This window comes from Clarias gariepinus, chromosome 10 (assembly GCF_024256425.1).
Source record: "Clarias gariepinus isolate MV-2021 ecotype Netherlands chromosome 10, CGAR_prim_01v2, whole genome shotgun sequence".
In the NCBI taxonomy this organism is placed as follows: Eukaryota; Metazoa; Chordata; class Actinopteri; order Siluriformes; family Clariidae; genus Clarias; species Clarias gariepinus.
Window position 1 is genome coordinate 23,472,088 of NC_071109.1, and position 23,067 is coordinate 23,495,154.

At 38.0% G+C, this 23,067-nt stretch overlaps 1 protein-coding gene across 1 annotated transcript in view; it reads left to right on the top strand.

Moving 5' to 3' along the window:
* Window positions 1-23,067, top strand: part of pcdh11 (protocadherin 11) — a 195,310-nt gene that overhangs the window by 76,003 nt on the left and 96,240 nt on the right. The window contains exon 3 of the mRNA XM_053506480.1: window positions 9,019-9,078. Coding sequence (XP_053362455.1) covers window positions 9,019-9,078 — 60 coding nt within the window. The remainder of the gene's footprint in view (window positions 1-9,018; window positions 9,079-23,067) is intronic.

A 23,067-nucleotide genomic window follows, 5' to 3' on the forward strand; every position in this document is an offset into this window, starting at 1 on the left:
TGCACGCTGCAGCATACTTCTGCATTTTATATTGTTTTCCTTGTCTCATTTTTTTTCAATTCAGTTCTGGATTTAACCCCCCGCCATCCTTTGATCATCGTAGTTACTGATTGTACTACACCTTGTTTGTGTTACGCTATGTATTTTAGATTCCAGTTTTAGTTACACATTGCATATCTTATGTCCCTATCATGCTTTCATCTACTTACTGTACCCTAGTGTATGCCACAGTTTATAGTCGAGTTGCTGTTCCTGTTCCTGTTAGTTCTGCTTGTCGTAAATAATATAAAAAGGTTGATGCTTGCATCCTTGACTCCTTCCTTGACAGAATGCTAGCCCTACTTAAATCCAGCAGACATCTGAAAAGAGCATAACACAGAAATTTCCATGCCAGCATTTGGCTAGATACACTTCCCTATAAAAACTTTTTTCATAGACATTCATCCCTACAGTATATGATGGTGTCCAAAGCGCTCCTGATGAATTTCTCAGTTTAAAGGACTTCTAATGCTAGTTTTCCCAGTGTGAGCCATCCTTTAATATTTTTGGTTGGGTGTGGCTGGTTGTTGACCAGTGCAGTGCATTTTGGATAGGGAACAATGAAGCAGCAATGATAGCCCTACGTTGTGCAGGGGTCATACAAGCAACCTCCATGGCCCTACTTTCAGCCCAGCTTCCTGTGAAGGTCAACCTGGTGACCTCCATCGCCCAGCTATCTATGATGGTAAACCTTTGTCCAAGCCATGCTCTCACCAGAGACTGAGAAGGCAGCCTCCCTAGTCACAAGTCCATGTCATGTTTCAGCCAGACTCTCACTAGAGGTGAAAAAGGATGGCATTTCCTGTCACAAGTCCATGCCATGTCCCACCCAGGTTCTCACTATGCCAGATTGTCCATCAGAGGGGTTTGACAGGGAGGCTTCCTATGCTGTGCTTTGCTAGGCTTCCTATGATAATCAATACAACAGAATGACCTCAAGTGTGATATTGCTCTTATACAACAGTTCCACAAACACCATTTATTGTCAACATATTATGATTATGATATTTTCCTCTACCACAACAAATCCGCAGTTGGTGCTCAAATGAGCTTTTAAATAATAGCTGGCAACTGACAAGAAGTTTCTTTTACTATGAAATTCTTACTTTTACGTTGTAGCCAAAAGGTGAAGAGAATAATTCACCATGGAGGTGGTGAACTGTCCTGTAAATCTTCTAAGCTTCTTGTTATGTCTACTCTTATTCTGCTTTAGAATAACCTCTTGAATCCCAAATAGTGTCAAATAGCAAATCTAGTCTGCTATTTAACTAACTGTTGCATGTCGTGCAATAAAGTTTGGGTAAACAGTTAAGTTTAGAAAACACACAACTAAGGCCCCCGAGCCCTTTCATCTAGAGATAGTGAGTTTAATTCCCGGTGATGCTGTAGCCTCCTGCAGCCGAAGGCCTGGACAGAGCTGATTGGTGGAGCTCTCTCAGTGGGGTGGGATGGGAGGCACTTAGTGCTCTCACATCAACCAAGGCTATACAGTCAATCATCATCTGTGAGATCACGCAAGCAGAAGGAGCTGAGTGTGTTACGCCCCCAATGGTGTGTAAGTGAGCAGTTCGAAAAATTGCGTTCGTCTGGCATCACATGGTTTAGAGGAAACATTTGATAGTCTTTAGCCTTCCCTGATTGTGTAGTACCCTTGATGTGGTGGACCCCTGACGGCGGGTGTGAATTGGATGCAACTAAATTAGGGAGAAAATCCCCCCCCAAAAAAAATCCCTAAAAAGGAAAAAAAACAAATATTCATCACTGGGTTCAAAACACGTTTATTTATTTATTTGTTTGTTTTTTTGAGAGAGTGTTTAAGTGCGGGCATTTATATCACTACTGTAACAATCTCATGTGCCCTCCTGCTTTACTAGTCTTGTTACGGTTTATAAAAAAGTGAACATTTCCCTCCCACAAAACGACCCCCACTAAGGCAAACGACCCCTTATTAATATAGCAAGTCTTTGATGGCACATTGGCTTATGCATAGTCTATGCGTGCATGGGTATTTTTAAACATGCAGGACTTTATATGTTTTGGCCTTCCATCCACAATAAAAAAAATTGCTTTTTGTTAAACCCGTTCCTGCTAGTTTGGTAGCTTTGACAGCTGTTTTTTTTTTAGTTTTCATGTGATCTGTTGCCTCACACCTCCAGTGTTGTGGTTTGAAGCTCGCCTCCAGGCTGTGCGTGTGGAGTTTGCATGATCGCCCTGTACTTGTTGAGTTTCTGCCGGGCACTCTGATTTACAGTCCACAGACATGCATTGCATGCTGACTAGGGTTTCTAAATTCAAAAGGCTCGAATTGGTCATTGAGTGTGTGTATGCCTGAGGGTCGCCAGACGTTAAGGTCCTTGCCCACCCACAACTTCCTTCACAACAATAAAGTCATGGACAGGTTGTCATTGCAGTGCCACATGTATGGATGGATCAAGTTTTATGGTTATTGTTAACATCTTGTTTATTAAACTACCCACAAAATATCTACTTGTTCAACAAAACTGTATAAAAGTAAAAGCTACCACAACTGTTGTCATCTTCAGTACAGCTTTAAAAAGGATGAAGAGTCTTTTATGTCTTTCCTTTATATGGGTTTTCTCTAGAGTTTTATAGGCAAAATGTCCCTGCTCAACAAAAGATACAACACTAGACATACTGTGGTGAACACACACACACATACACACACACACACAAAACCATATGCTTCCATTAAACATTGCACATATGGACAATAATAAGATATCTAACGTTATTCCACTAATATTTCTGTCCTACAGTACAGCCAGGTAGGTCATAAGTATACAGACAGTGATATGATTTTCATATTTTTTGCCTTCGTAAACTTCAACAATTAAAGGGTTTTTTTTAAGCAAATTTTGAGCCATTATTTGTCTGTAGTGGTGAAATGATGTGGTACACTTGAGCCTTCAAGTGTACTGTACCACATGAGCTCTTTCTTTCCTTCTGCATATGTTGCTCTTCTTATTATTCTGGTACAAGCTTGGTTTAAAAAAATAATTCTGTTTCAGACCTGGGCAGAGTTTTTTTTATCTGGTTTTTCTGTTCTTAAAGTAAAACATCTGTTTTTTTTCTGTATTTGTGAAAATGTCCCTTAATTGTATACTGAACCTTGCGTGTGACATTCCTACCTCTTTAAGAGTGACTTGGCTAAATGTTGTAAAACGTTTTTTTTTCTTTACAATGTAAAGAGTTTTGCAGTCAGCCACATTAGTTGTCTTTCATGACCTTCAAGGCCTTTTGATGTTGCAGGCTCACCAGTGCATTCCTTCTTTTAAAGAATGTGTTAGATTATTGATTTAGCCACTCCTAACATTTCGACCGTCTCTCTGATGAGACTATTTGACTTTTCCAGACAAACGATGGCCTCCTACAGTTGCATCTGACCTCTTTGGTCCGCAAATTGAGTTCTGATAAAACAGCTACCCGATGCAAATTCGACTCTCAGGATCTATGCTAGATGGTTTATCTCATTAATTTGTCATGAAATAACTAGGAAACAGGTCACAACAAATGTGTAAATAAAAGGGCTAATAATAATAATAATAATAATAATATTAATAATAACAATAATAATAGCTGTAATTCCTAAATAGTGATTGCAGTATGTTTGTTAAATGCCTTGACTAAAAGTTGGAAGTCTATCCTCTAATCCCCTTTTAAATGCTTAATTTTAAAGAAATCATAGTGCTGTACAGAAGTAAAAATATGAAAATCATGCTGTTGTCCAAATACTTATGGTCCTGACTGCCATCCTGCCATTACTCATTGTATTTTGTAAGGACAATCGCTTTATATACTGCACCAGTCCTGCATTTTACACATTTCTTTTATACTGTATATCCACAGTATTTACTGCCCGTATCATGCTGCTACAATTTATGTACTTGTCACATTATTAACGCTCCTACTGTTATAGTTCTGTTCATATTTATATATTTCTCGCTTACTATTTTTATATTTTTATCCTTAACTGTAATAGTTTATTTCCCCATGTAGAATTAATAAAAGATTACCTGGCATGCACCTCCAGGGTCCCGGTTTGATTCCCAGCCAGGTTCGATTCTCATCACTGTGTGTATGGACGTTCTCCCTGTGCTTGGTGGGTTTTCTCCAGGTTCTCCGGTTTTCTTCCCACAGTCCAAAGCCCAGCTGAGTCGACTTATTAACGTTTCCAAATTGCGTGTAGTGTGTAAATGCGTGTGTGTACAGTATGTGTGTGTGCCTTGCAATGGATTGGCCCTGCCTCATGCCCTAAGTCTCCTGGGATAGGCTCCAGGCCCCCCGCAACCATAAATACAGGATAATCCATGTACAAAATGCATGGTGCACTAGCTTTAGTGTATCAGCTGAGTCTGGAATAGCTCAGTGGTTATGGCATTGGACTATGGTTCAGAAGGTCCCAAGTTTAAATCCCATGATTTTAAGTGTTGGGCCCTTAACCCTGAACTGATCACATGTAAAATGAAATACAAAAATGTAGGTCGCTCTGGATAAGAGCATCTGGCTAAATGTAAAACACACATATAACAATCTTTTTGCTTTAGGTAATTTCATAAACAATTATAAATCAATAATTGAAAATGTACATGTCATGGAATTCATTTAGAATATACGTTTTACGAAATGTATCTTACGTTCACTATACCGATTATCCTGTACAGGGCACTTGGTGGGCAGGGTGCCAATCCTTTACAGAACACAAGCACAAACACTAGCTCACACACCCTCTTACACACTATATGCAAATTGGAAAAACCAGTTAGCCTACTCTGCATATCTCTGGACTGTGGGAGAAAACCGAAGAACCCTGAAGAAACCCACCAAGCACAGGGAGAAAATGTAAATTCCATGCAAACACCACGGAGGTGGGACTCAATCTCTTGACCCTTGAGGTGTGAGGCTACAGCGCTAAATACTATGTGCTGCTTATCTTACATTATATAATTATACAGTACATGCCTTCACAGTATATTCCAAACCACAGAATGTATCATAATCCGTAATCTAATGCTTTTACATCACAGACTATTCTTTGGATTTTTTAAAAAAGGAACTAAATAATATTATAATGCATTTTCAATAAGGTATTTCTAGAGATTGTCTAAAGTATGTCTAAAATATTTCTATCAATTCCAGTGTCAGTTTTTATTAATGAAAAAATGTTAAATGTTAAATCTGTGTACTGTAGCCTAGGGGGACAAAATCTATGTATGAATTACTGTATTGCGTAATTCGATTGCAATATTAGATGCCTAGTAATAAAGGATGTGACGAATGTACAAAAAACAGAAAAAGACATTTCTAAGGGTTAATTCAATATTAAATTGCCTAGATATTAAATGTAAGTACAGTCAGCGTGCTCTTGTGTTCTTGTCTCTGGTTTCCTTGTTAAACTCCCAGAAGCGTTGCCAGTTTTTAGTAGTTCACAGGCACTGCATGAATAATGGAGTGAGTTGACAGGATGCGAAATATTCCCCCACCCTTCACAATTTGCAGCGTTCTGACACAATCTTTCCATTCTCAGTTAACAGAGTTAACAGCTCACCAAAATAACAGCCGACCACTGAGACGTCAGCTTTGACCCGCCTAGTTAGAATTTGCATCTCCCTAACTTTTCACTGCAGTGGATAATTCCACTGCATATCAGATTGAGGGCACGGCACACAACACACCGGGTCAGTGCAGGCTTGGATAATCGTGTCTACAGCTCAGTGAAGCCTCGGTGGAGAGGCTGAGTGTGTGTGTGTGTGTGTGTGTGCGTGTGTGTGTCAGATTCTATGTGTGTGTATGTGTGTGTATGTGTGTGTGGTGTGTGTGTGTGTGTGTGTGTGTGTGTGTGTGTGTGTGTGTGTCAGATTCTAATAGGGACATGTATTATTTAAAAATATAGAACAAGTTAATACAGCGCACATGCCATACCTGTCATGTGGAGTAATTACCCATGGGTGCTCAATATGTGTGCAATGAAAAGCAAAGCATTACTAAGAATTCTTTCACCACAGGCACCACTGAGATTTCAGTGTCAGCCAGGAAAATTGTAATCCTAATCAAGAACTTATTTTATTAATGAATCATAAAAAGACGTGCACGGTGCATAACTATTACAGAGCAAAGGTGCAATCTTGCTGGCACGAATATAATGTGCACTGATGTCATCTTATCAGTATGAGTATAAGTATGAGTAGATGTTTTTATTTTCATACTCATTAGCTCTATACATGGACGATATTTCTGACTGAAATCATCCTGATTAAAGATTCCTACTTACAGTAGCTGTTTACTGTATATACAGCAGACACTGATTTGTGTGGTTACTTGCTCAAAGCTTTTAATTAGAATTAAACTTTTTTTTTTTGACTTGCTCAGAGTGGTTCTACTTGCTGGGAAATGTTTAATATAGAAGAAGAAGAAGCATTTTTCCCCAGCTTTAAGGTTAGGTTGGGTTTCTCATCTTTTCCGACTTCTGCGTTGTGATCGGCATTCTGATCAGGCCGGATCAGGCTTCGACTGCAGTGTTTACATGATGCATTTTTATTCCTATTGGGCTATTATTCTGATTATTAGTGAAATGTTGAAGCTTATACTAGATGAGCAACCTATTAAGTAATAATCACTCTCAGTCATCGGCTATACCACTTTATTCTGTATTCAGGGTTGCGGGCGGCCTGGAGCCTATCCCAGGAGAGGGGGTACACCCTGAAAAGGGTGCCAATCTATTGCAGGACACACACACACACACACTCACTAGGGTCAATTTGGAAAGACATATTAGCCTAATCTGCGATTTTTTGGATTGTGGGAGGAAACCCACCAAGCATGAGGAGAACATGCAACCTTCATTCACACAGACACGGGAATCAAACCCGGCCCCTGAAGGTGCAAGACGACAGTGCTAACCACTACACCACCATTCCGCATCCTATTAAGTATTAAACAATCATAATGCATGAGGGCAATTTATTTAGCTCCATGCATATTTTACTGGTTTAAATAGTGCTTATGAAAAGCATTATTTAGTTGGAATGGCGCAAGGGTTCGATTCCCGCCTCGGGTCTGAGTTTGCATGTTCTCTCCACACTTTGTGGGTTTCCACTAGGTACTCCTGCTTCCTCTCACAATCCATACATGTGTGAGCATATGTGCTCGTGCCCTGTAGATTTGTACGCAGTCCAGGGTGTATCCCGTCTAGCGCTCCGAGACCCATGGGATAGCCTCCAGGCCTCCTGTGACCCCGTATTAGATAAAAGGTGTAGAGAATGTAGAAATTATTTTAAATTGTGTCGGAATTAATCCGGTAGCAGCTAATCAACAAGAACAACATACTGAGTAAAAGGTGGGGTTTTTCCCATTCACCTATTGTTGTGTCACCTTCCCGGCATTCACTTCTAGCGATGAACTCATCGTGCTTGAGGATTTCGTTTAAGATGTTTTGTCTGGTTACTTGTATTATAAGAAAACATTGTGGTTCTTTCCTTACTATTTCTGCACTGTGCTTAGCGATAATTCCACGATTAATCATGGAAGTCTGGATCGCTGTCGTTTCACGGAGTCTGTTTAGTAATGCGACGACATACACTCGGCTTACCTCGGATTTTCGTATTAGATCCTTTTATTTTTTTTTCAAGCATGAGTAACCGAATACAGTATCAGAAAAAAACACAGCATCACACACATCCCTGTTTTTAGCTGGAAAAGACATCTTGGTTTGCAGTCGAAAAGCAGGTCAGTATGAAAGATGCTGACAGTGGCACTCCAAAATAAACATGTCCTCTGAGCTGCCCTTGTGTCCACAAGAAGGTGTACGTCATTAGCCTTGCCTTCTCCACTACCTATGTCGGCGGTGCTCAGGTTACAATGACACATATTTCGTGAAACACACTCATTAAAAGGGAAGCTGTTGCCACGGGTAAACATACGGAAGCATAGAGGTGCCAGGCAGTAATTGGTATTTGGTCGCAGAAATTAATAAGCCAGATTATCGTTCCTGAGCTTTCTTGGAGACGAGTAGTTGCAGGTGTGTGACTAAAAAAAAAGAAAGAAAGAAAGAAAAAAAAAAAGAATAAAGCTCTCGGTTCTGTGTTGAAGTGAGGCTATTGAGTGCTGCTGCACAGAGCTTTTGCTTTTATGAATCTGTGGGTGTGAAGCTAGGTTACCCCATGCTTCACGCTGACTCCACTAAGTGGTAATGAAATATAGATGTCGAATCCTGGACAGTTCAATGTTTCATCTCTCTTGGTGATACCATAAGGAAGCCATTAATAGTGTCAAGGTGCATTAGCTGTGCCACAGGAAGATAATTGGATATGAGAAAATGACTGGCGGCACCTGCTTAGAATCAACTGGGCCTCCCTGAAGTAGTTGAGGAAGAAGTTTGTGAGGCCATTGCTGCCTGTTGTGAGTGCCACGGAGCCTCAGGACTACTTTTTCTCTTTCTGCCTTGTTTTTTTTTTTTTTGTACCTGTGAGGTCATCTGAAAGAAGGTGCTTTTTGTGTGTCGCCTTCCGTGTGTAGAGGCCTTGCATCCTGCATAATCACAAACAGCAGGACCATCTGTTGTTGCCTTGTTGGCTTAGCTAAGCGTAACCTTTTTAGTGTCGCATTTCATGTATCTGTCTGATGTAGAAGCATATTTACAAAATGGTAATTGCTTAATGAAATCCTGTTTTGGAGTTCCTGCATATGTTGTATGGAAATGGCGTAATTATTAGTAGAGTCGTTAATGTAGGAGGAGAAAAACAGCGCCATGGCTTTCTCAATTTCACCTCCGGAGATTAATGATCTTAACCTTTACACACTTCTTTTGTTTTTTTTTTTCTTCAGTATTTCTGTGCAAGCAATAGGTCATCATGTTTCTTCTAAAAAACAAGATGTTATAAGATTTATTTTTTTCTTTTATGTCTCTAGATTGCCAATGAATTTTGGAAATGAATTAATCGGATTTTTTTTTTTTTCCTGCAGAACCAGATCCAGACCCCAGACAAGACACTGACTGTCGTTCCTGCCACTTGTCCCCATAAGGTGAGGCCTTTTCCATCTCTATTTGGATTTGTGATACAGGGATCTGTTGTGTAGTAGCCAATGATCATATCATACCTTGGTAAACAACAAGACCATAATTAGCATTCCTGTCTTCATTGCTAGATGTTCCAACTGCTTGATTGAACTTGGTACAAAGAATGGGAGCTATTTCTTTTCAGCGATTCCTCACACACCTGCATATCTTAAATTATCTCCGCCGTTCAAGAGTGGCAAAGATTTTTTTTTTTAATCTGTTACCTCAGATGTCTTCCTCAGCAGTGTCTTATCAAATTCTGAAAATAAGATTTGTACCACTCGATTTAAATGACAAGATTATCATTCATGAAGGCTTGGGATTCATCCAAACATGAATAACAATCCACAGTCTCATTACCAGGAACAGAATAATCAAGCATTCAGCGTTTTCTAATGTATACATTTTTTTTCTAGTTTTCATGGTTTCCTTTTTTACTTTTTTCTTTTTTTTTTTTTAACCACTACACTTTGCAACCAAAAAAAATAAATAAATCCCTCGGCACTTTGGCATGTCTGCATGAAAATGTGTTAATGTGCTATACTGCAAAAACTCACACTATTTTCAGTCTACTAACCCCAAATCTGTCAAAATGTTCATGTCCTTTTCTGGTTGAATAGTAGGGTCAAGAGTAAAGACTTCACTGGAGTTACCGAAAAACAGCAGTGATGTCTGACAGCCTGTCAGCTAGTGGTCAAAGTCAACTCCATCATAAGTGTACCGTCTTAATACACTGACCACTATCTTTTGAAACTCTGGAGTCACAGAGGTGAGCTGAAAATAATTTAGATCTTCTTGCCTCATACGAAATGGCACCAGCACTTCATGTGAAGCAATTTAGAAAAGGCAATCAGCTTTGTCCAGAGCCTGTTGACATAGATGCGGGCTTTAATTGCTGGCCTGTCCTTCACACCAGCGTGCACTATTTCTGTTGACATCACCTCTAATGGCACCTTCCCGACATCGCTACTGCTCCGTGAGTCAACAGTGGGCTGTCCAGGTTGCCGAATACATTGTCCTTGAAATATGCGAAGCCCTGTATTGCTGTCAAATCCCCTTGAAACTCCGGTGCTGGACCCAGGTAATGACGGTATGCAACAGATTTGTGATGCCTTTAACGGTTTCCTCACATTCACCGGAACATAATCTTTGTCTCGTCTCTTTCCATTAGTGCCTGTGATCTGCACAAACCAATATGCAAAGAAAGCAATGGAGCGATGGAGTAATTTGGTGTGTCACTCAGCACCAGAATGAAAGTATAATGGCTAAATGCTTGGATATGATTTATATAATAGGAATGTCTTATTATGTGGTACTAAGACCGTTTCTATTTTCTTCCTCAATATTGTATGCATCCTTGATGAAAGGGAGCTAATGAACAGCTTTTAAAGGCTTAGTGATTATATAAAACAGGACCAGAGGAGAGGGAGAGAGAGAGAAAATAAGGGAAAGGTGGAAGAGAGACAGAGAGTGAGGCTGACTGGCAGGAAAGAGAAAGAATCAGCATGAGGAAAGCAGAGTAGAGGGTGGAGACAACATTAAGTATACATAATTGCTGCCCTACACATTGGCCAAATTTTGCTACGGCAGTATTGCAGTGAGGATGATTAACGGCTGTCCGCGTGGGCAGGCTACTTGGTCATGCAGGGACTTCGGTTTCCATAGCGATTCTAGTCCAAAGGCTATACATTAGATGATGAAAAGTCCCAATGGCCCGAACATTGTTAAATTACACAATAATATCTTACATTATGTACTTTGTCCTCTCTTCAGTAATTCATTCCTGGTGGCTTTATTCACAGCAGGTCAATAGTGAAAATAAAAAGACTCCCATTTGCAGGTCTCCTATTCGGCCAGGAAGCATTAAACACCTTAACGTTTAGCGCTGATGAAGTGGTCTTGGATCGAGGACACAGATCATTTGGCCGAAACAAAAACATGCCTTTCTGGGATATTCACCCAATGACCCTGACCTATATTTCAGCTCTGGCTTTACTCTCCATCTTCTACAGCACAGGGTTAACGTCACCATCGCCACTGAATTTGGCAGAAATGCATACTGCTATCCGTCATGTTGTTGCCAGAAATCAGATAGCAGATGGAGCAGGATTTGACCCCTCCCTCCTTGAGTATGGTCATGCTGAACCTTGGCATTGCCTGCTATCCGAGCCTGGTTGGACCGCAATACAATTTTTCCACCACCAACTGAAATTGAAACAGTGTGGTACTCCCCATTCCATAACACCAGAATGAGGTTTTTGTCCTTTTAAAATTTGTACTACGCACATGACTGTGCGCTTGTACACTCGTCTGCACTCTGACTGAGCATGCAACGATCTGGGAGAAGGAGGCAGTGAATAAGTACATCTTAATAATGATTTATACTGTATGATAAGTGGAACTCCACTGGGTGCCTATCAACAGACTAGTCATGCAGAGATTAACTACTATTGTAACATGTAAAACTGAAAGCAGTAGGTTTTTAAGTTCTGCACTCTGTATCTATTCACCATTCAGAGCTAGTAGGCATGATTTTGGAAGACAAGCAGTGAAATGTTGCACATATACACAATGGCGCTGTTGGGGTGCCTGGGGAGGCTTTGGCAGACATCTTCAGACAAACAAGTAATGAAGCTAGTAAAAAAAAAAATGCAATCAGAAAGGTCAGCGGTGAGCATTGGGTGCAAGGCCTGTCACTACTACTCACAACATGTCCATGTCAAACAGAGAAAAAGCATAATACACACAAAAGGCTCGGCTGAACCACAGGTTATGTTTGTTATGGACTTGTTTAAATGTGTCCAGGTGAATTCATGGATATAATTAAAACATAATGGTTTATTATGTGGTTCATTTATTCGTCTTGAATTCATGGACAGACAAACAAGTAGCTTTATGTCATATCGTCTCATCTAGAAACGATGGTATAAATTGAAATCTGTGACATCACAAAAATTTGTTGCTAAATAGATAAGATCATGCCATGTGAAATGTATCACTTGTACTTTTTTCGTAAACTAGTTGACAGCAAAGAACACTCTACATCACAGGTTGTATGAATAAACTCTCCAGCCTCGAGAATCAACAGGGGGTTTTCTTTGATTTGGATGGACGCAGGCAATTTCTAGAGCAGCTCCATTCCTAATTTGGGTATGCTTTGCAGAAAATTAGTCTTATTTACACAAGTAGCTTGCTGAATGCCTTCCAGCCTTGGTCCATGTCATCATGGAGATATTCCTGGTATCTCAGTAATATTCCCTGGCAGCCATATTTGAAGTGCCTGCCAACATTGCAACAGCACAATGTAAACTGCAGATGTTGTACACATCCTGATACAACATTAGAAAATGCTTCAATTATACACCAAAATTGTGCCAATGTATTGTAGGGGTTGCCGAGATACAAGTTACTCATGAATCTGCTGAATAAATGTTCAGCAAATTAGATCTTATCATATAAGAGGGGTATAAATGTATGCTTATGCTAATGGTACATCTACTGTAGGTCTAAGCCAGAAAGCACCATATGTCTTTTTTTTATCCCAAACAGTTGGCACACTTTCCTCTTTTATACGTTTTAACATCTTTTTAGCATGTGAATACAGTCTCCCTACCGCTATGTTAGGCCTGTATTTGGCTTTTCTCACCTCTGTTAATTACATCTGAAGTGTTAATGTGGTGTCTGTTACTTGTGCCTTAACACAGACCACCGAGTGCATTTATAGAGTTGCCTCACAGAGGGTCTTGGTTCAAGTTGACCTTGTTATGAACAGATGAAAGGAGTGCTAACCTGTGGAATTACTGCTGCAAACCTGCCCCTATTTCATGTTCCACCATGTTCAAACTAGATTCATTTATCTTACTTTTTATGTATTGATATTAATCAGTTGGATTTAAAGCCATAAGCCTCATTTCACCTGAGTGACTGTACCTAGCCGTCTCTGAAGCCATGGCATGTTTCAGCCTCTTTTCACTTAAACCAATCAGGGATTTCAATGTCTCCTATCCAATCAATTAAGCTCAAATAAGTGTGCGGCCCTTTGATATAGAATCATTTATCAAAGGACCAGCTTAGACAGAGTGCAAGTAGTTCAGAGACAGAGGCGTGCCATTCTATCCACCTGGAAATCTGTTTGTTCAGTTGGGCATTCCCAGTGTCCTACATCCTGTTAATGGGGTGTCATTGTGCTCACTGGATTTTCCTCAGCTTTGCTCCATAAGCTTTTTCCATGCATTAGCCTCTTGATTACACAGCTTAACCTCTTAATTTTTTGAAAGCCGTACTCAGAGAAAGCATGGTGCTATTTCACAGAACACCAGCTATTAGGATTTAAATCCTTTACTCGGTGCCATTGTGTGCTTATTGCATTTGATGTCACCTGATACTGCAAGGTACCTTTAGCATAACATGAATGCATCAAGCATAATCTAATTTTCAGCCATTATTTGGTCATTTGTGGTGGAAGGTGAGAGAATTCTGCTTTACCTTGGCAATCAGTAATTGTTGATGGTGTTGTTCGAGAAAGCGGAAGCTCAGAAGAGTTATTAAGATGGATTTGTGTGCTGTGTGATGATTCACTCGTTTTTCCTTTGTTCTGATTGCTCTCAGAAAAACTTGGGAAGGAAAGTTCGTGCAATTTCCCTCTGAAGTTCAGAGTTTAATTTAGAGTGGCCTAGAGTAAGGCTTTTTTTGTATTTTTTAGGATTAAATAACACTCTTCAGAGGCCCGAATTCCTTTTGAGCAAAGAAATATGATTCCTTTAATTATGACAGCCATGAACCCAGCATTTTTCTGATCTTTTCCTATGTAGTTCTTTTTTATTGCCATTCGATATGCATAAATCTAATGCAACAAACTGACACCAGTGTCAAATTTTCATTCTTTGTAACAAGATCAACTCCTTGATGTATCTTCTGCACGGCTCGCTCTATAGATGAGATACAATACAGAAACAGCAAAAAGAGAAGCTCAAAGAAAAGAAATATGTACAGACAATAGATGAAACAAAAAAAGATATCTGGTGCATTGATTGAAAGTGTAACTGAAGTAAGAGATGACCAGAAAATGCTTAAGTGATCACATTTTTCCATAATACGCATCTGACCCTCTATATTGTCCAGAGATGCTGCACTGTCCTGTGTCTGCATTGCCTTTGAGTGTTTAGATTTTTGGTTACAGCAGAAAACAAAAGATGCTTTAAGCCTGGACAAAGTACTTTAAAACACACATATCTGGGCAGCATGATGGCATAGTGATTAGCATTGTGGCCTTGCAACTGCGGGGATGGGGTTTGATTCCCGCCTCGGGTCTGTGATCGTGGAGTTTTCATGTTCTTACCGTGCATGATGATTTCTTCAGGGTACTCCAGTTTCCTCCCACAGCCCAAAGACATGCAGAGTAGAATAATTGTCTTTTTCAGATTTTTCAGATGATATAGAGTGAGTGAGTGAGTGAGTGAGTGAGTGACTGACTGACTGAGACCTACCAGTATCTATCCAGTGGCAGATTTAGTCATTTTGGGGCCCAAGACAAACACAGGCAGGGGGCCCTTCACATCCATTGTTCTCCACATTTATCAATCCTTATTCATCTAAGAAAGTTACACAACAATGATGTCCAGATGTCTGAAACTGCATCTGTAAAAAAAAAAAAAAAAACTTAATAAAAACATACCAAAAGTTTAAAAATTGCACTCACTACAAAAAAAATATTTTTACAAACAATATATCTGTAGAAAAATAACGTACATTGTTGTCCATTCACATGGAAGATCTGTCACTGGTTATTATCAATGACCTTGAATTTCCAGCAGAATTTTGATAGAAGTTGAAGTTTGGTCTTAAGCTAACTAATAGAAGGTCAATTATGGAGTAAAAATTATTACCATTTTTTCTCGCCATCTTCTTCATTATCCCTGTATTTCCCTTCTTCATTGTCAGTTTTCTCTTTGAATAAATTTTGTTTAATGTCTCCCTCTCTTCCTTTGTCTCTGTCTTTCTGCTCTTCTTCTTCATTGGCCCTGTTTTTTAATTCTGTCCCTTGTTTTGCACTGTCAGTAGAGACTGGTAATGCTAGCTTCTCAGTAGTAAGAGTACTGTACCTTCTTTCTGCAGTTGACAACATTATTGTCAGTGTTTGCTGGCATGTGAAAAATATTGAACCTGTTGCAGTGCAGCTATAAACTTTTTACTCTCTTTTTACTTATTCCTTATGCAAAACGGATAGCTTTGCTTTATATTTGCAGTTACACATTACGATGCAAAGCATTGTACCCAGTGATGTGTAGGTTACTCTTTTCTCACCAGGGCAGATTTCGCGCAACCAAGTGTGATTTAAGAGGGTCTGGGTTTTTGCTGTGGAGTCTGTCTTACCTTGGGCTCTTTGTTTCCTGGGCCCCCTGGTTGGCAGGCCTGTGGTGCATTGACTTTTTTCAGCAAATTGTGTTGAAATTAAATGAAGGTCATTCAGTCTGAAAAATCTCAAGAACTTTAAATGTATTTTTAAGTGCAGTCGCCAAAACCATCAACCCTTATGATGAAACTAGCTCTCAGGAGGACTGTCCTATGAAAGGGAGAATAGGAGTCACAGTATGTCAGTTGCAAAAGATAAGTTCATGAGAATTATCTGCATCCGAAACCAGCAATTTACAGCACCTCAGATACATACATACATACATACATACATACACACACACTAGTTTGACATGCATGCCCCTCATATGTATGGTTCAAGTTAATCTGGGCCTAAATGTTTTCTTAATTTTTTTTTTTAAGCATATACAGGTAGTGCCCGACTTAAGTACAAACATTTGAGTTACGAATTTTCTCAGATACAGATGGACCGTGGTTCTACTCCTGTTTTAAGCACGGAAGTATCTTATGTGTATTGTACAGAAAATAGATAAAAAATAAAAATATATATTTTCAGGTTGTAAGTGAATGTATAAAATGTCTAAAGTCTTGTACTGTATATTGTATGTGTGTGAGTGTGGGTCCGTGAGAAAAATGAGTCAGTTTCAGTGAACTAAGAAAATGGGCTGTAAATGGCTAGATAAAAAAAAAAAAGGCTGTCCTGTAAAGCTGTCATGATGGTCAATAATCCTAGTTCTTAACAAAACAGAGTTAACAGTCTAAAACAGTGGAAAACAGCTAACAAAAATTGCACTCAGGATTACCCTCAGGATTTAAAGGCACAGAGACAACGCTGTTACATAACAGTAAAATCTTTGATTGCAAGTGACTTGGTTTGCAAGTGTTTTGCAAGAAAAGCTAATTCTTTAAATAGGTTTTACCTTGATAAACAAGTGAGGTATTGCACTACTATCTGAGCCTATGGCTCCTCTCTCTCTCTTTTTCTCTCTCTCTCTCTAGCATTAAGGTTTTTAGGTGTGTGTGCGCATGTGTGTGAAAGTCGTCCTACACAATAAAGCTCCCACCTCCTTCTCATTTTCTCCCCTCTCTCGTCTCCAGTGCAGGTTAATTAGTTTTATTTTTACTATAAATTAAATTAAATTTTTATGAATTAAAAAAAAAAAAAATTTATGAATGTTTTGGGGTGTGGAACGAATGATTGGACTTTTTCATTATTTTATTCTCTCTGAGACACAGTGCGTTCCAGGATTCCCCTCGCGATGTAAAGGTGCAGAGACGACACTTGCGTTTTATGTGAGATTAGATGCAATTACGTTTTTTGGCTACATGATGGCAGTCTTGGGAAAGTGGACAGAGATTTATTTAAATGGCTTGGTATGCTTGGTGGCATTGTATATTCATGTCAACAGCGAATAAGACTCACTTTGTCTGACTTAAAAACAAATTCTTATGAATAAGCTTATGAATGAGCTCCCGTAAAAGGAAAATGTGCGTAAGTAGGGAACTACCAGTATTATTTATACTAGTGCATATTCAGAGAATGTTTATTGGTTTCCATAATATTTATTGTAGCCTCTGGGTTTTATTTTAAATAAATTTATTTGTATTATTATAGTTTTCCTACTGTACTGTATATGCACATTTATTTTATATTAAACTTTAATGTCCATAAAGATATTGTACAAAACAAAAAAAATCCACATGATTTACATTTGTGCAGTAATAGTGCACTAGTGCAGTAATATAAAATATAATTAGTTTTCAGCCATTTTTCTGAGTTTAAAAGCATTGATAATGGTAGGCTGTAATTTTCATGGTTGTAAAAAAAATGAATAAAATAATGGATTCCCAGTCTATGCTGCATCTACCCATGCATGTTCCTTTGTGTTCTGTTGAGATCATGGCTGTAGATGATACATTTTTAGCATTTTACACTTGCCTTGTATCCATCGTAAGCAGCTGACCATTAAAACAATGTTGCATGTGCAGTTTGTGCAGCTTCATAGTCTGTTAAGCTTCCTGTTACTTTGTTATGATGCACGAGGTAATTTCAATGTCAAAAAAACAAACAGCCAAAAGGATTCATCCTTGGATACGCTTTGCGCGTGCGTTTACAGTAGTAAGGCATTCCCTATAATATAGTGTAATGATCCATTTTTGGAAGTTATTTTTCTCTGGGTAAATTGCTAATGAAACTGAGTCTCTGACACCCAGAATGATGTTTTGTCTCTTATAGCAGGTGGTAGAGAGTACCTAGTGTGCAAGAATCTCCCATAAGCTTAAAAGCAAATTAATGCCGCTCACCTTCACGCAACCTTTCCTTCCCCCACCTCTTTATGCTATTATTCATGGGCCTCGCACTGCCAGGTTTGGAAATAATTTGTGTACTATTCTTAAATATGTCCCCAACCCCTTTTTCTGAGAGGTGCTGGATAGAATAGATGAGAAACAGGTTTGCACTAATATTTAATGGCAATTTTCGGACTGGCATAATTGCTTTGGTTCAGTTTATTATGAAGAATTTATGACATTTGAAGGTCTCTCTCTGTTCCTCCTAAGGGAAATTTCCTTGAGAAAGTTGAGGGGAAATTGCATCCGTATGATCATTAAGTGGATGTAAGTGTTCAATGCAAAAGCTGATAATGGCATGTCATTGGACTAAAATATTCCATTTGCTCTAAATATTTCAGTATGTCCCTTCCTTTTGGGGCTTGTACGAGCTTGTGAAGGAACTGAAGTTAAGCATTTCGAAAACAAAAGGACTGAAACATTGTAACTGCTCAGTGACCTCATTAGAAACAACACCTCCAATTCAGAACATATGTAAGAAGTAAAAAACAATGTGTGTGTGCTGTTAAAGGAGAATAATAAGTGATAGGGTGGCATGATGAGACCTGACACAAAGCAGAGTTATTCAAAATTGAATTACTGTTACTAACTTAAATATCAGTATTCCTTCTATAATATGAAATCTTAAAGTGTTTCTTTTTTTTTTTTTTTACATGAATTTCCCTATTCAGTTACAGTTATGATTAATGTTGTGGAATGTCTACAAAACAAGTTACTCCTTTTAACACTCATTGACTCACAAGTCTCTCTTTCGTACTTTGAAATCATGAGTTAAAATACAACAAAAATAGCTTGTTAGTGAAAAAAAAAAAAAGCTTAAAGACAGCCCTGAAAATCTAAAAATGAACAGCTTTACCATTTTTGTAATGGTAAAAAAGGCTACATTAAAAACAAACCAAAAAAAAATCTTTAACTTACAAAAAATAACACGTTTTAAGTCTCTTTATGTGACCACCATGTAAGTCCCTGTCAATAACCTTTTACTATAAAAGTGAAAGCATATTTGCACATAAAGTTATGTATCTAACAGCCAGGACTGTTGTTAAATTTCTGCTGTTATACAAAATGTATCCAAAGCTTTTACTTAAGTAATCAACTAACCGAGACTTCAGCGGTGCAAAAAGTACCTTAACTTATCATTTATGTTTATGTCCAGAAGAAGGTGGTGGCTGATAATAGTCCTTCTTGAATAATCAGTTCTGACTATGAACACGACCAAACACAGGAGTATGTTCCATTTACTGAACTCAAATGGATTTTAACACTGTGCACTGCAAACAGCATATGTCGATAAGGATAGTGGCCGCCAAGAAACAGCATGGGGCCTGGAGTAGAAACCATGGAGTAGTGTCTTTGCTGCATATGTTTAAGTCATGGGCAACATTTAGCACCACTGATGTCTTTAAATAAATAGCTGTCATGAACTTTTCCTTTTGCCGCAAATATTATATTACATTATTGGCTAATCTGTTTCACTCAATGTATAAAGGAAGAATCACTCAGATAAAAAAAAAAATCAATCACCTTGTCTTTAATCCACTGTGGAGAACAATATAATATATACATAGACATATTTGCAATATTTCTGTCGACATCAGGCTGTAGTGGTTAAAAGAAAAAAGAAAAAGAAAAAAAGTGAATTATGTGATTGAAAATATAAAAATGATATATATATATATCAAAGCTGAAATGTATTGTTTAACAACAACATAAAAAAATACATATTGTTAATAATGGTACTCCAATGCCACATAATCCATTACTCCTTACTTTACTAACATTAGCAAGCCTTGTCTTCAAGCATGATTGAAAGTATTAACTTTTTAGTAAAAACTAAAAATTTATGAACCAACACATAGCAGGAACACCAGTGGTAAGTAAGGGGCGGATTTTTTCAAATCATCCTTGGGGCACAGCACTGTGCACCTCGAACCCTCCCACTTTTATTCTTAGTGAATCAATATTGTTTTTGAACATTTGGACTCATGTTATTGGACCATTCTTATTATTAATGGTCAGCAGATAGTTAGTTAATGTATTGAATAGTTTTTAACGTGGAAGCCCGCTAAATATGAGAAAAAAATCAGTAACACCCCTTCGCAAGGTGATCAGACGAAAAAAACAAAAAAAGGTAAAAAGCTTGGACTAGATCGACCTGATCTTCTAATTAAGCAGCAGTCAAGTGATCGCGGCCATGCTTACACTCGGTACATATGGCTATTTACAGGCGATTATTAAAAGTTCGATTTTAATTTTGTTTGCGCGAACACCGCACCTCCCCACCCCAAAAACCATTTTTTGCACCAGCCGCCACTAATCTTATTAAATTACCAAAAAAGATGGATAGATGGATATAAATAGACAATTTAATTCAATTATAGTTTAACCAATTGTATTATGTGTTATATAGATCTTTAATTAAAATCTTTTGAATAAGGGAGTGCCAACACACTGCCAGCATAGTTTGAACCTGGATCCTCCAAAAAAAATAAAAAAAATAAATCATAGTTCATCTTGAATGTAGCTCGAGCACACAACTTTTTTTAAAATTTTATCCAAACTTTCATTTACAGGATTTATTTAATGAAATTTTATTTTTGTTCAGCACACCTGGTGCTCAGTCATTTTATTAAACATTCTATTATCACAGTCGGGTGACCGCACTGCAGTTATGGGAAGCCAATGTGGTCAAACTTGGTAATATGATGAATTCGCGTTAAAAGAAATTGTAACACGTAAATTACATTTCTAGATTAATCACATTTGTTAATGCATTCATATTGACAGCCTGGCAACTGATATATATATATAGGTGGCATGGTGGCTTAGTGGCTAACCCTGTCGCCTTGCACCTCCATGATCTGTGTTCAATTACAACCAAAGGTTTGCATGCAGTTTTTTTTCCCATTACTTGGTAGGTTTTCTGCCATAGTCCAAAAACATGCAGATTAGCCTAATTGGCATTCCCAAATTGCCCGTAGTGAGTGTGTGTATCTGTGTGTGCTCTGTGATGGATTAGTCCAGGGTGTACCCTGCCTTGTGCCTTAGTCCAGGCCCCCCTGTGACCCTGTATACAGGATAAAACGTTATAGATGATGAGTGAATATGTATGTGTATATACAGTATACTGTACTGGGGATTTACAAACTATGAAATTACACATATATCAGCTTTTATATTTTTGCAAGAACAGTATTGTGCATTTGCAAAACCCATCAAGCAGCGTGATGAAATTGGCAAAACCTAACTCTGCTGCTGAAAAGTTACACTACTTACCAGCTTTACATAAGTAACAGCCACATCTCAATATCAACTGTTCAAAGGAAATTTTTTTTTTTTTTTTACAATGTAGAAAGAAATAGATATCTAGAAAGAACATTGATTTAGAAATATTGATTTATATGAAATCCAATTTGGATAAATCTGAAATGTTAAAAGATGAAAATGTTTTAATGATAGTCAGCAGGTAGTGGGTAAACATTATTTTAAAAATTTCAAATGTGTAGAAACATTATTTATATGCATTTAGCCTCCACTACAGCCCTTGTCCACATAAGGAGTCTTTCTAAGGACTATTTTTTCTTTTCTTTTCTTTTTTTTCTTTTCTTTTCTTTCCTTTTCTTTTCTTTTCTTTTCTTTTGTAACTGGACTCATTTTGTCCTCTCTAGGATGCTTGTTCCACTTGGAACATGGATAGAGAGATATATCCTGCAAAGCTGTGGCTATATCACACAGCAAGAGCAAAAGTGCCAAGAAAACATAATATGACTGAATCCATTCTAGTGCTTTTTCCAAATATCAGATGCCATTTCTAATATTTTAGCCCTTGAGTCCAGTGTTCTTAGGGTGCAAAATCCATATTGAAAGGCTTGTTTGACTCTTTTTGAAGTGCTTTAACTGAAAAACGCTAGTTTCAGAAGGGCTTTTTGACAAGCTATTTTGCTGGCAGGATTGTATTCTTCACAAAAGACTACACGCATAGGCAGCTTGGGACAGCACCGAGCTTGCCAAAAATCACAGGCATTTACACATTCTCTCATTTCTTACCCTTACTTAGCCTTCTTGCACAATAAACCTTTTTTTTATTATTTGTTTTTAGCATTTTATTGTGAGGCTAAGAAGACATTTATTTATTTCAGCATTATTGGTTGTAATGTTTTTTTTAAATCTAAAGCTACACTTACAAATAAAAAAGGTCTAAGGAAAGCATGTCCTTTTTTGTTCTACCGAATGGCCTGTTGATGGTCATCCGTCTTCTGCCAACTGCAATTACAACACTGAAAAAGACACCAACATAATAAGCTAAAAGAAAACTTGTGTTGCCTAAGAGAGGCCCAAGAATACTTGCAATGCAGCACATGGATGGCTGTTATTGCTTTAATTAGTCTGGGCTTATTAAGATCTCCCCTCCATGCTTTCACTCTGTGTGTAAATTTCTTATGTCTGCTGTGACTAAGCATCTTTTTCCATCAGCTCAAAATCAATTTTAACAATCAATAACTCTTGCTATAAATGTTGGAGGTCTTAGAGCCTAGTCAATACCTCTAAGTGTATCAGAAGTGTAAATAAACGCTTGAGAGGTTTATATCAGCTTGACATGGTCAAAACAAGCTGATCTAAACAAGCCACTCCATGTTCTTGTATAACTGATGATTTACTTAAATATGCTCAAGACTTGCTTTAAATGTGTCAATTAAATATCATTTGAAAATATGATGACTATAGGGATTTTTATTTTATTTTATTTAAACAGAAAGTTCATTAAGGGACTGCCTTGGGCAGATATTAAAGTGCTGATGTGTAATCAGTCTTTATAACTAAATTTATTAAACGTGACTTACAGTATGTAGGTGTTTGCTTAAACGTGACCAGCTACCTTAAAATATTTATGCATTTTATTTACTTATGTAATTTCTTATTTATATATGCGCTTTTGTTAATTGATGGGAAATGAATGACCATTATACTAGATATCATTTTCATATTCAATATCTAATAAGAACAGCCAATTGTATTAAAATTATCCCATCAATATAGTTTATATTATCAGAATTAATTTTGTTTCATATTAATTCATCATATCTATGGTGATCTGATCTGGTTTAATCCTGAGCTTGAGTTTTAAGTTGAACATTTCCATGTGGGTTTAATCCGACTTCTCTAGTTCCACCACTTTCAAAAATAATGTTAGATTGATTGCCAAGTCTAACTGGTACCCAGCAAAAGACTAGCAT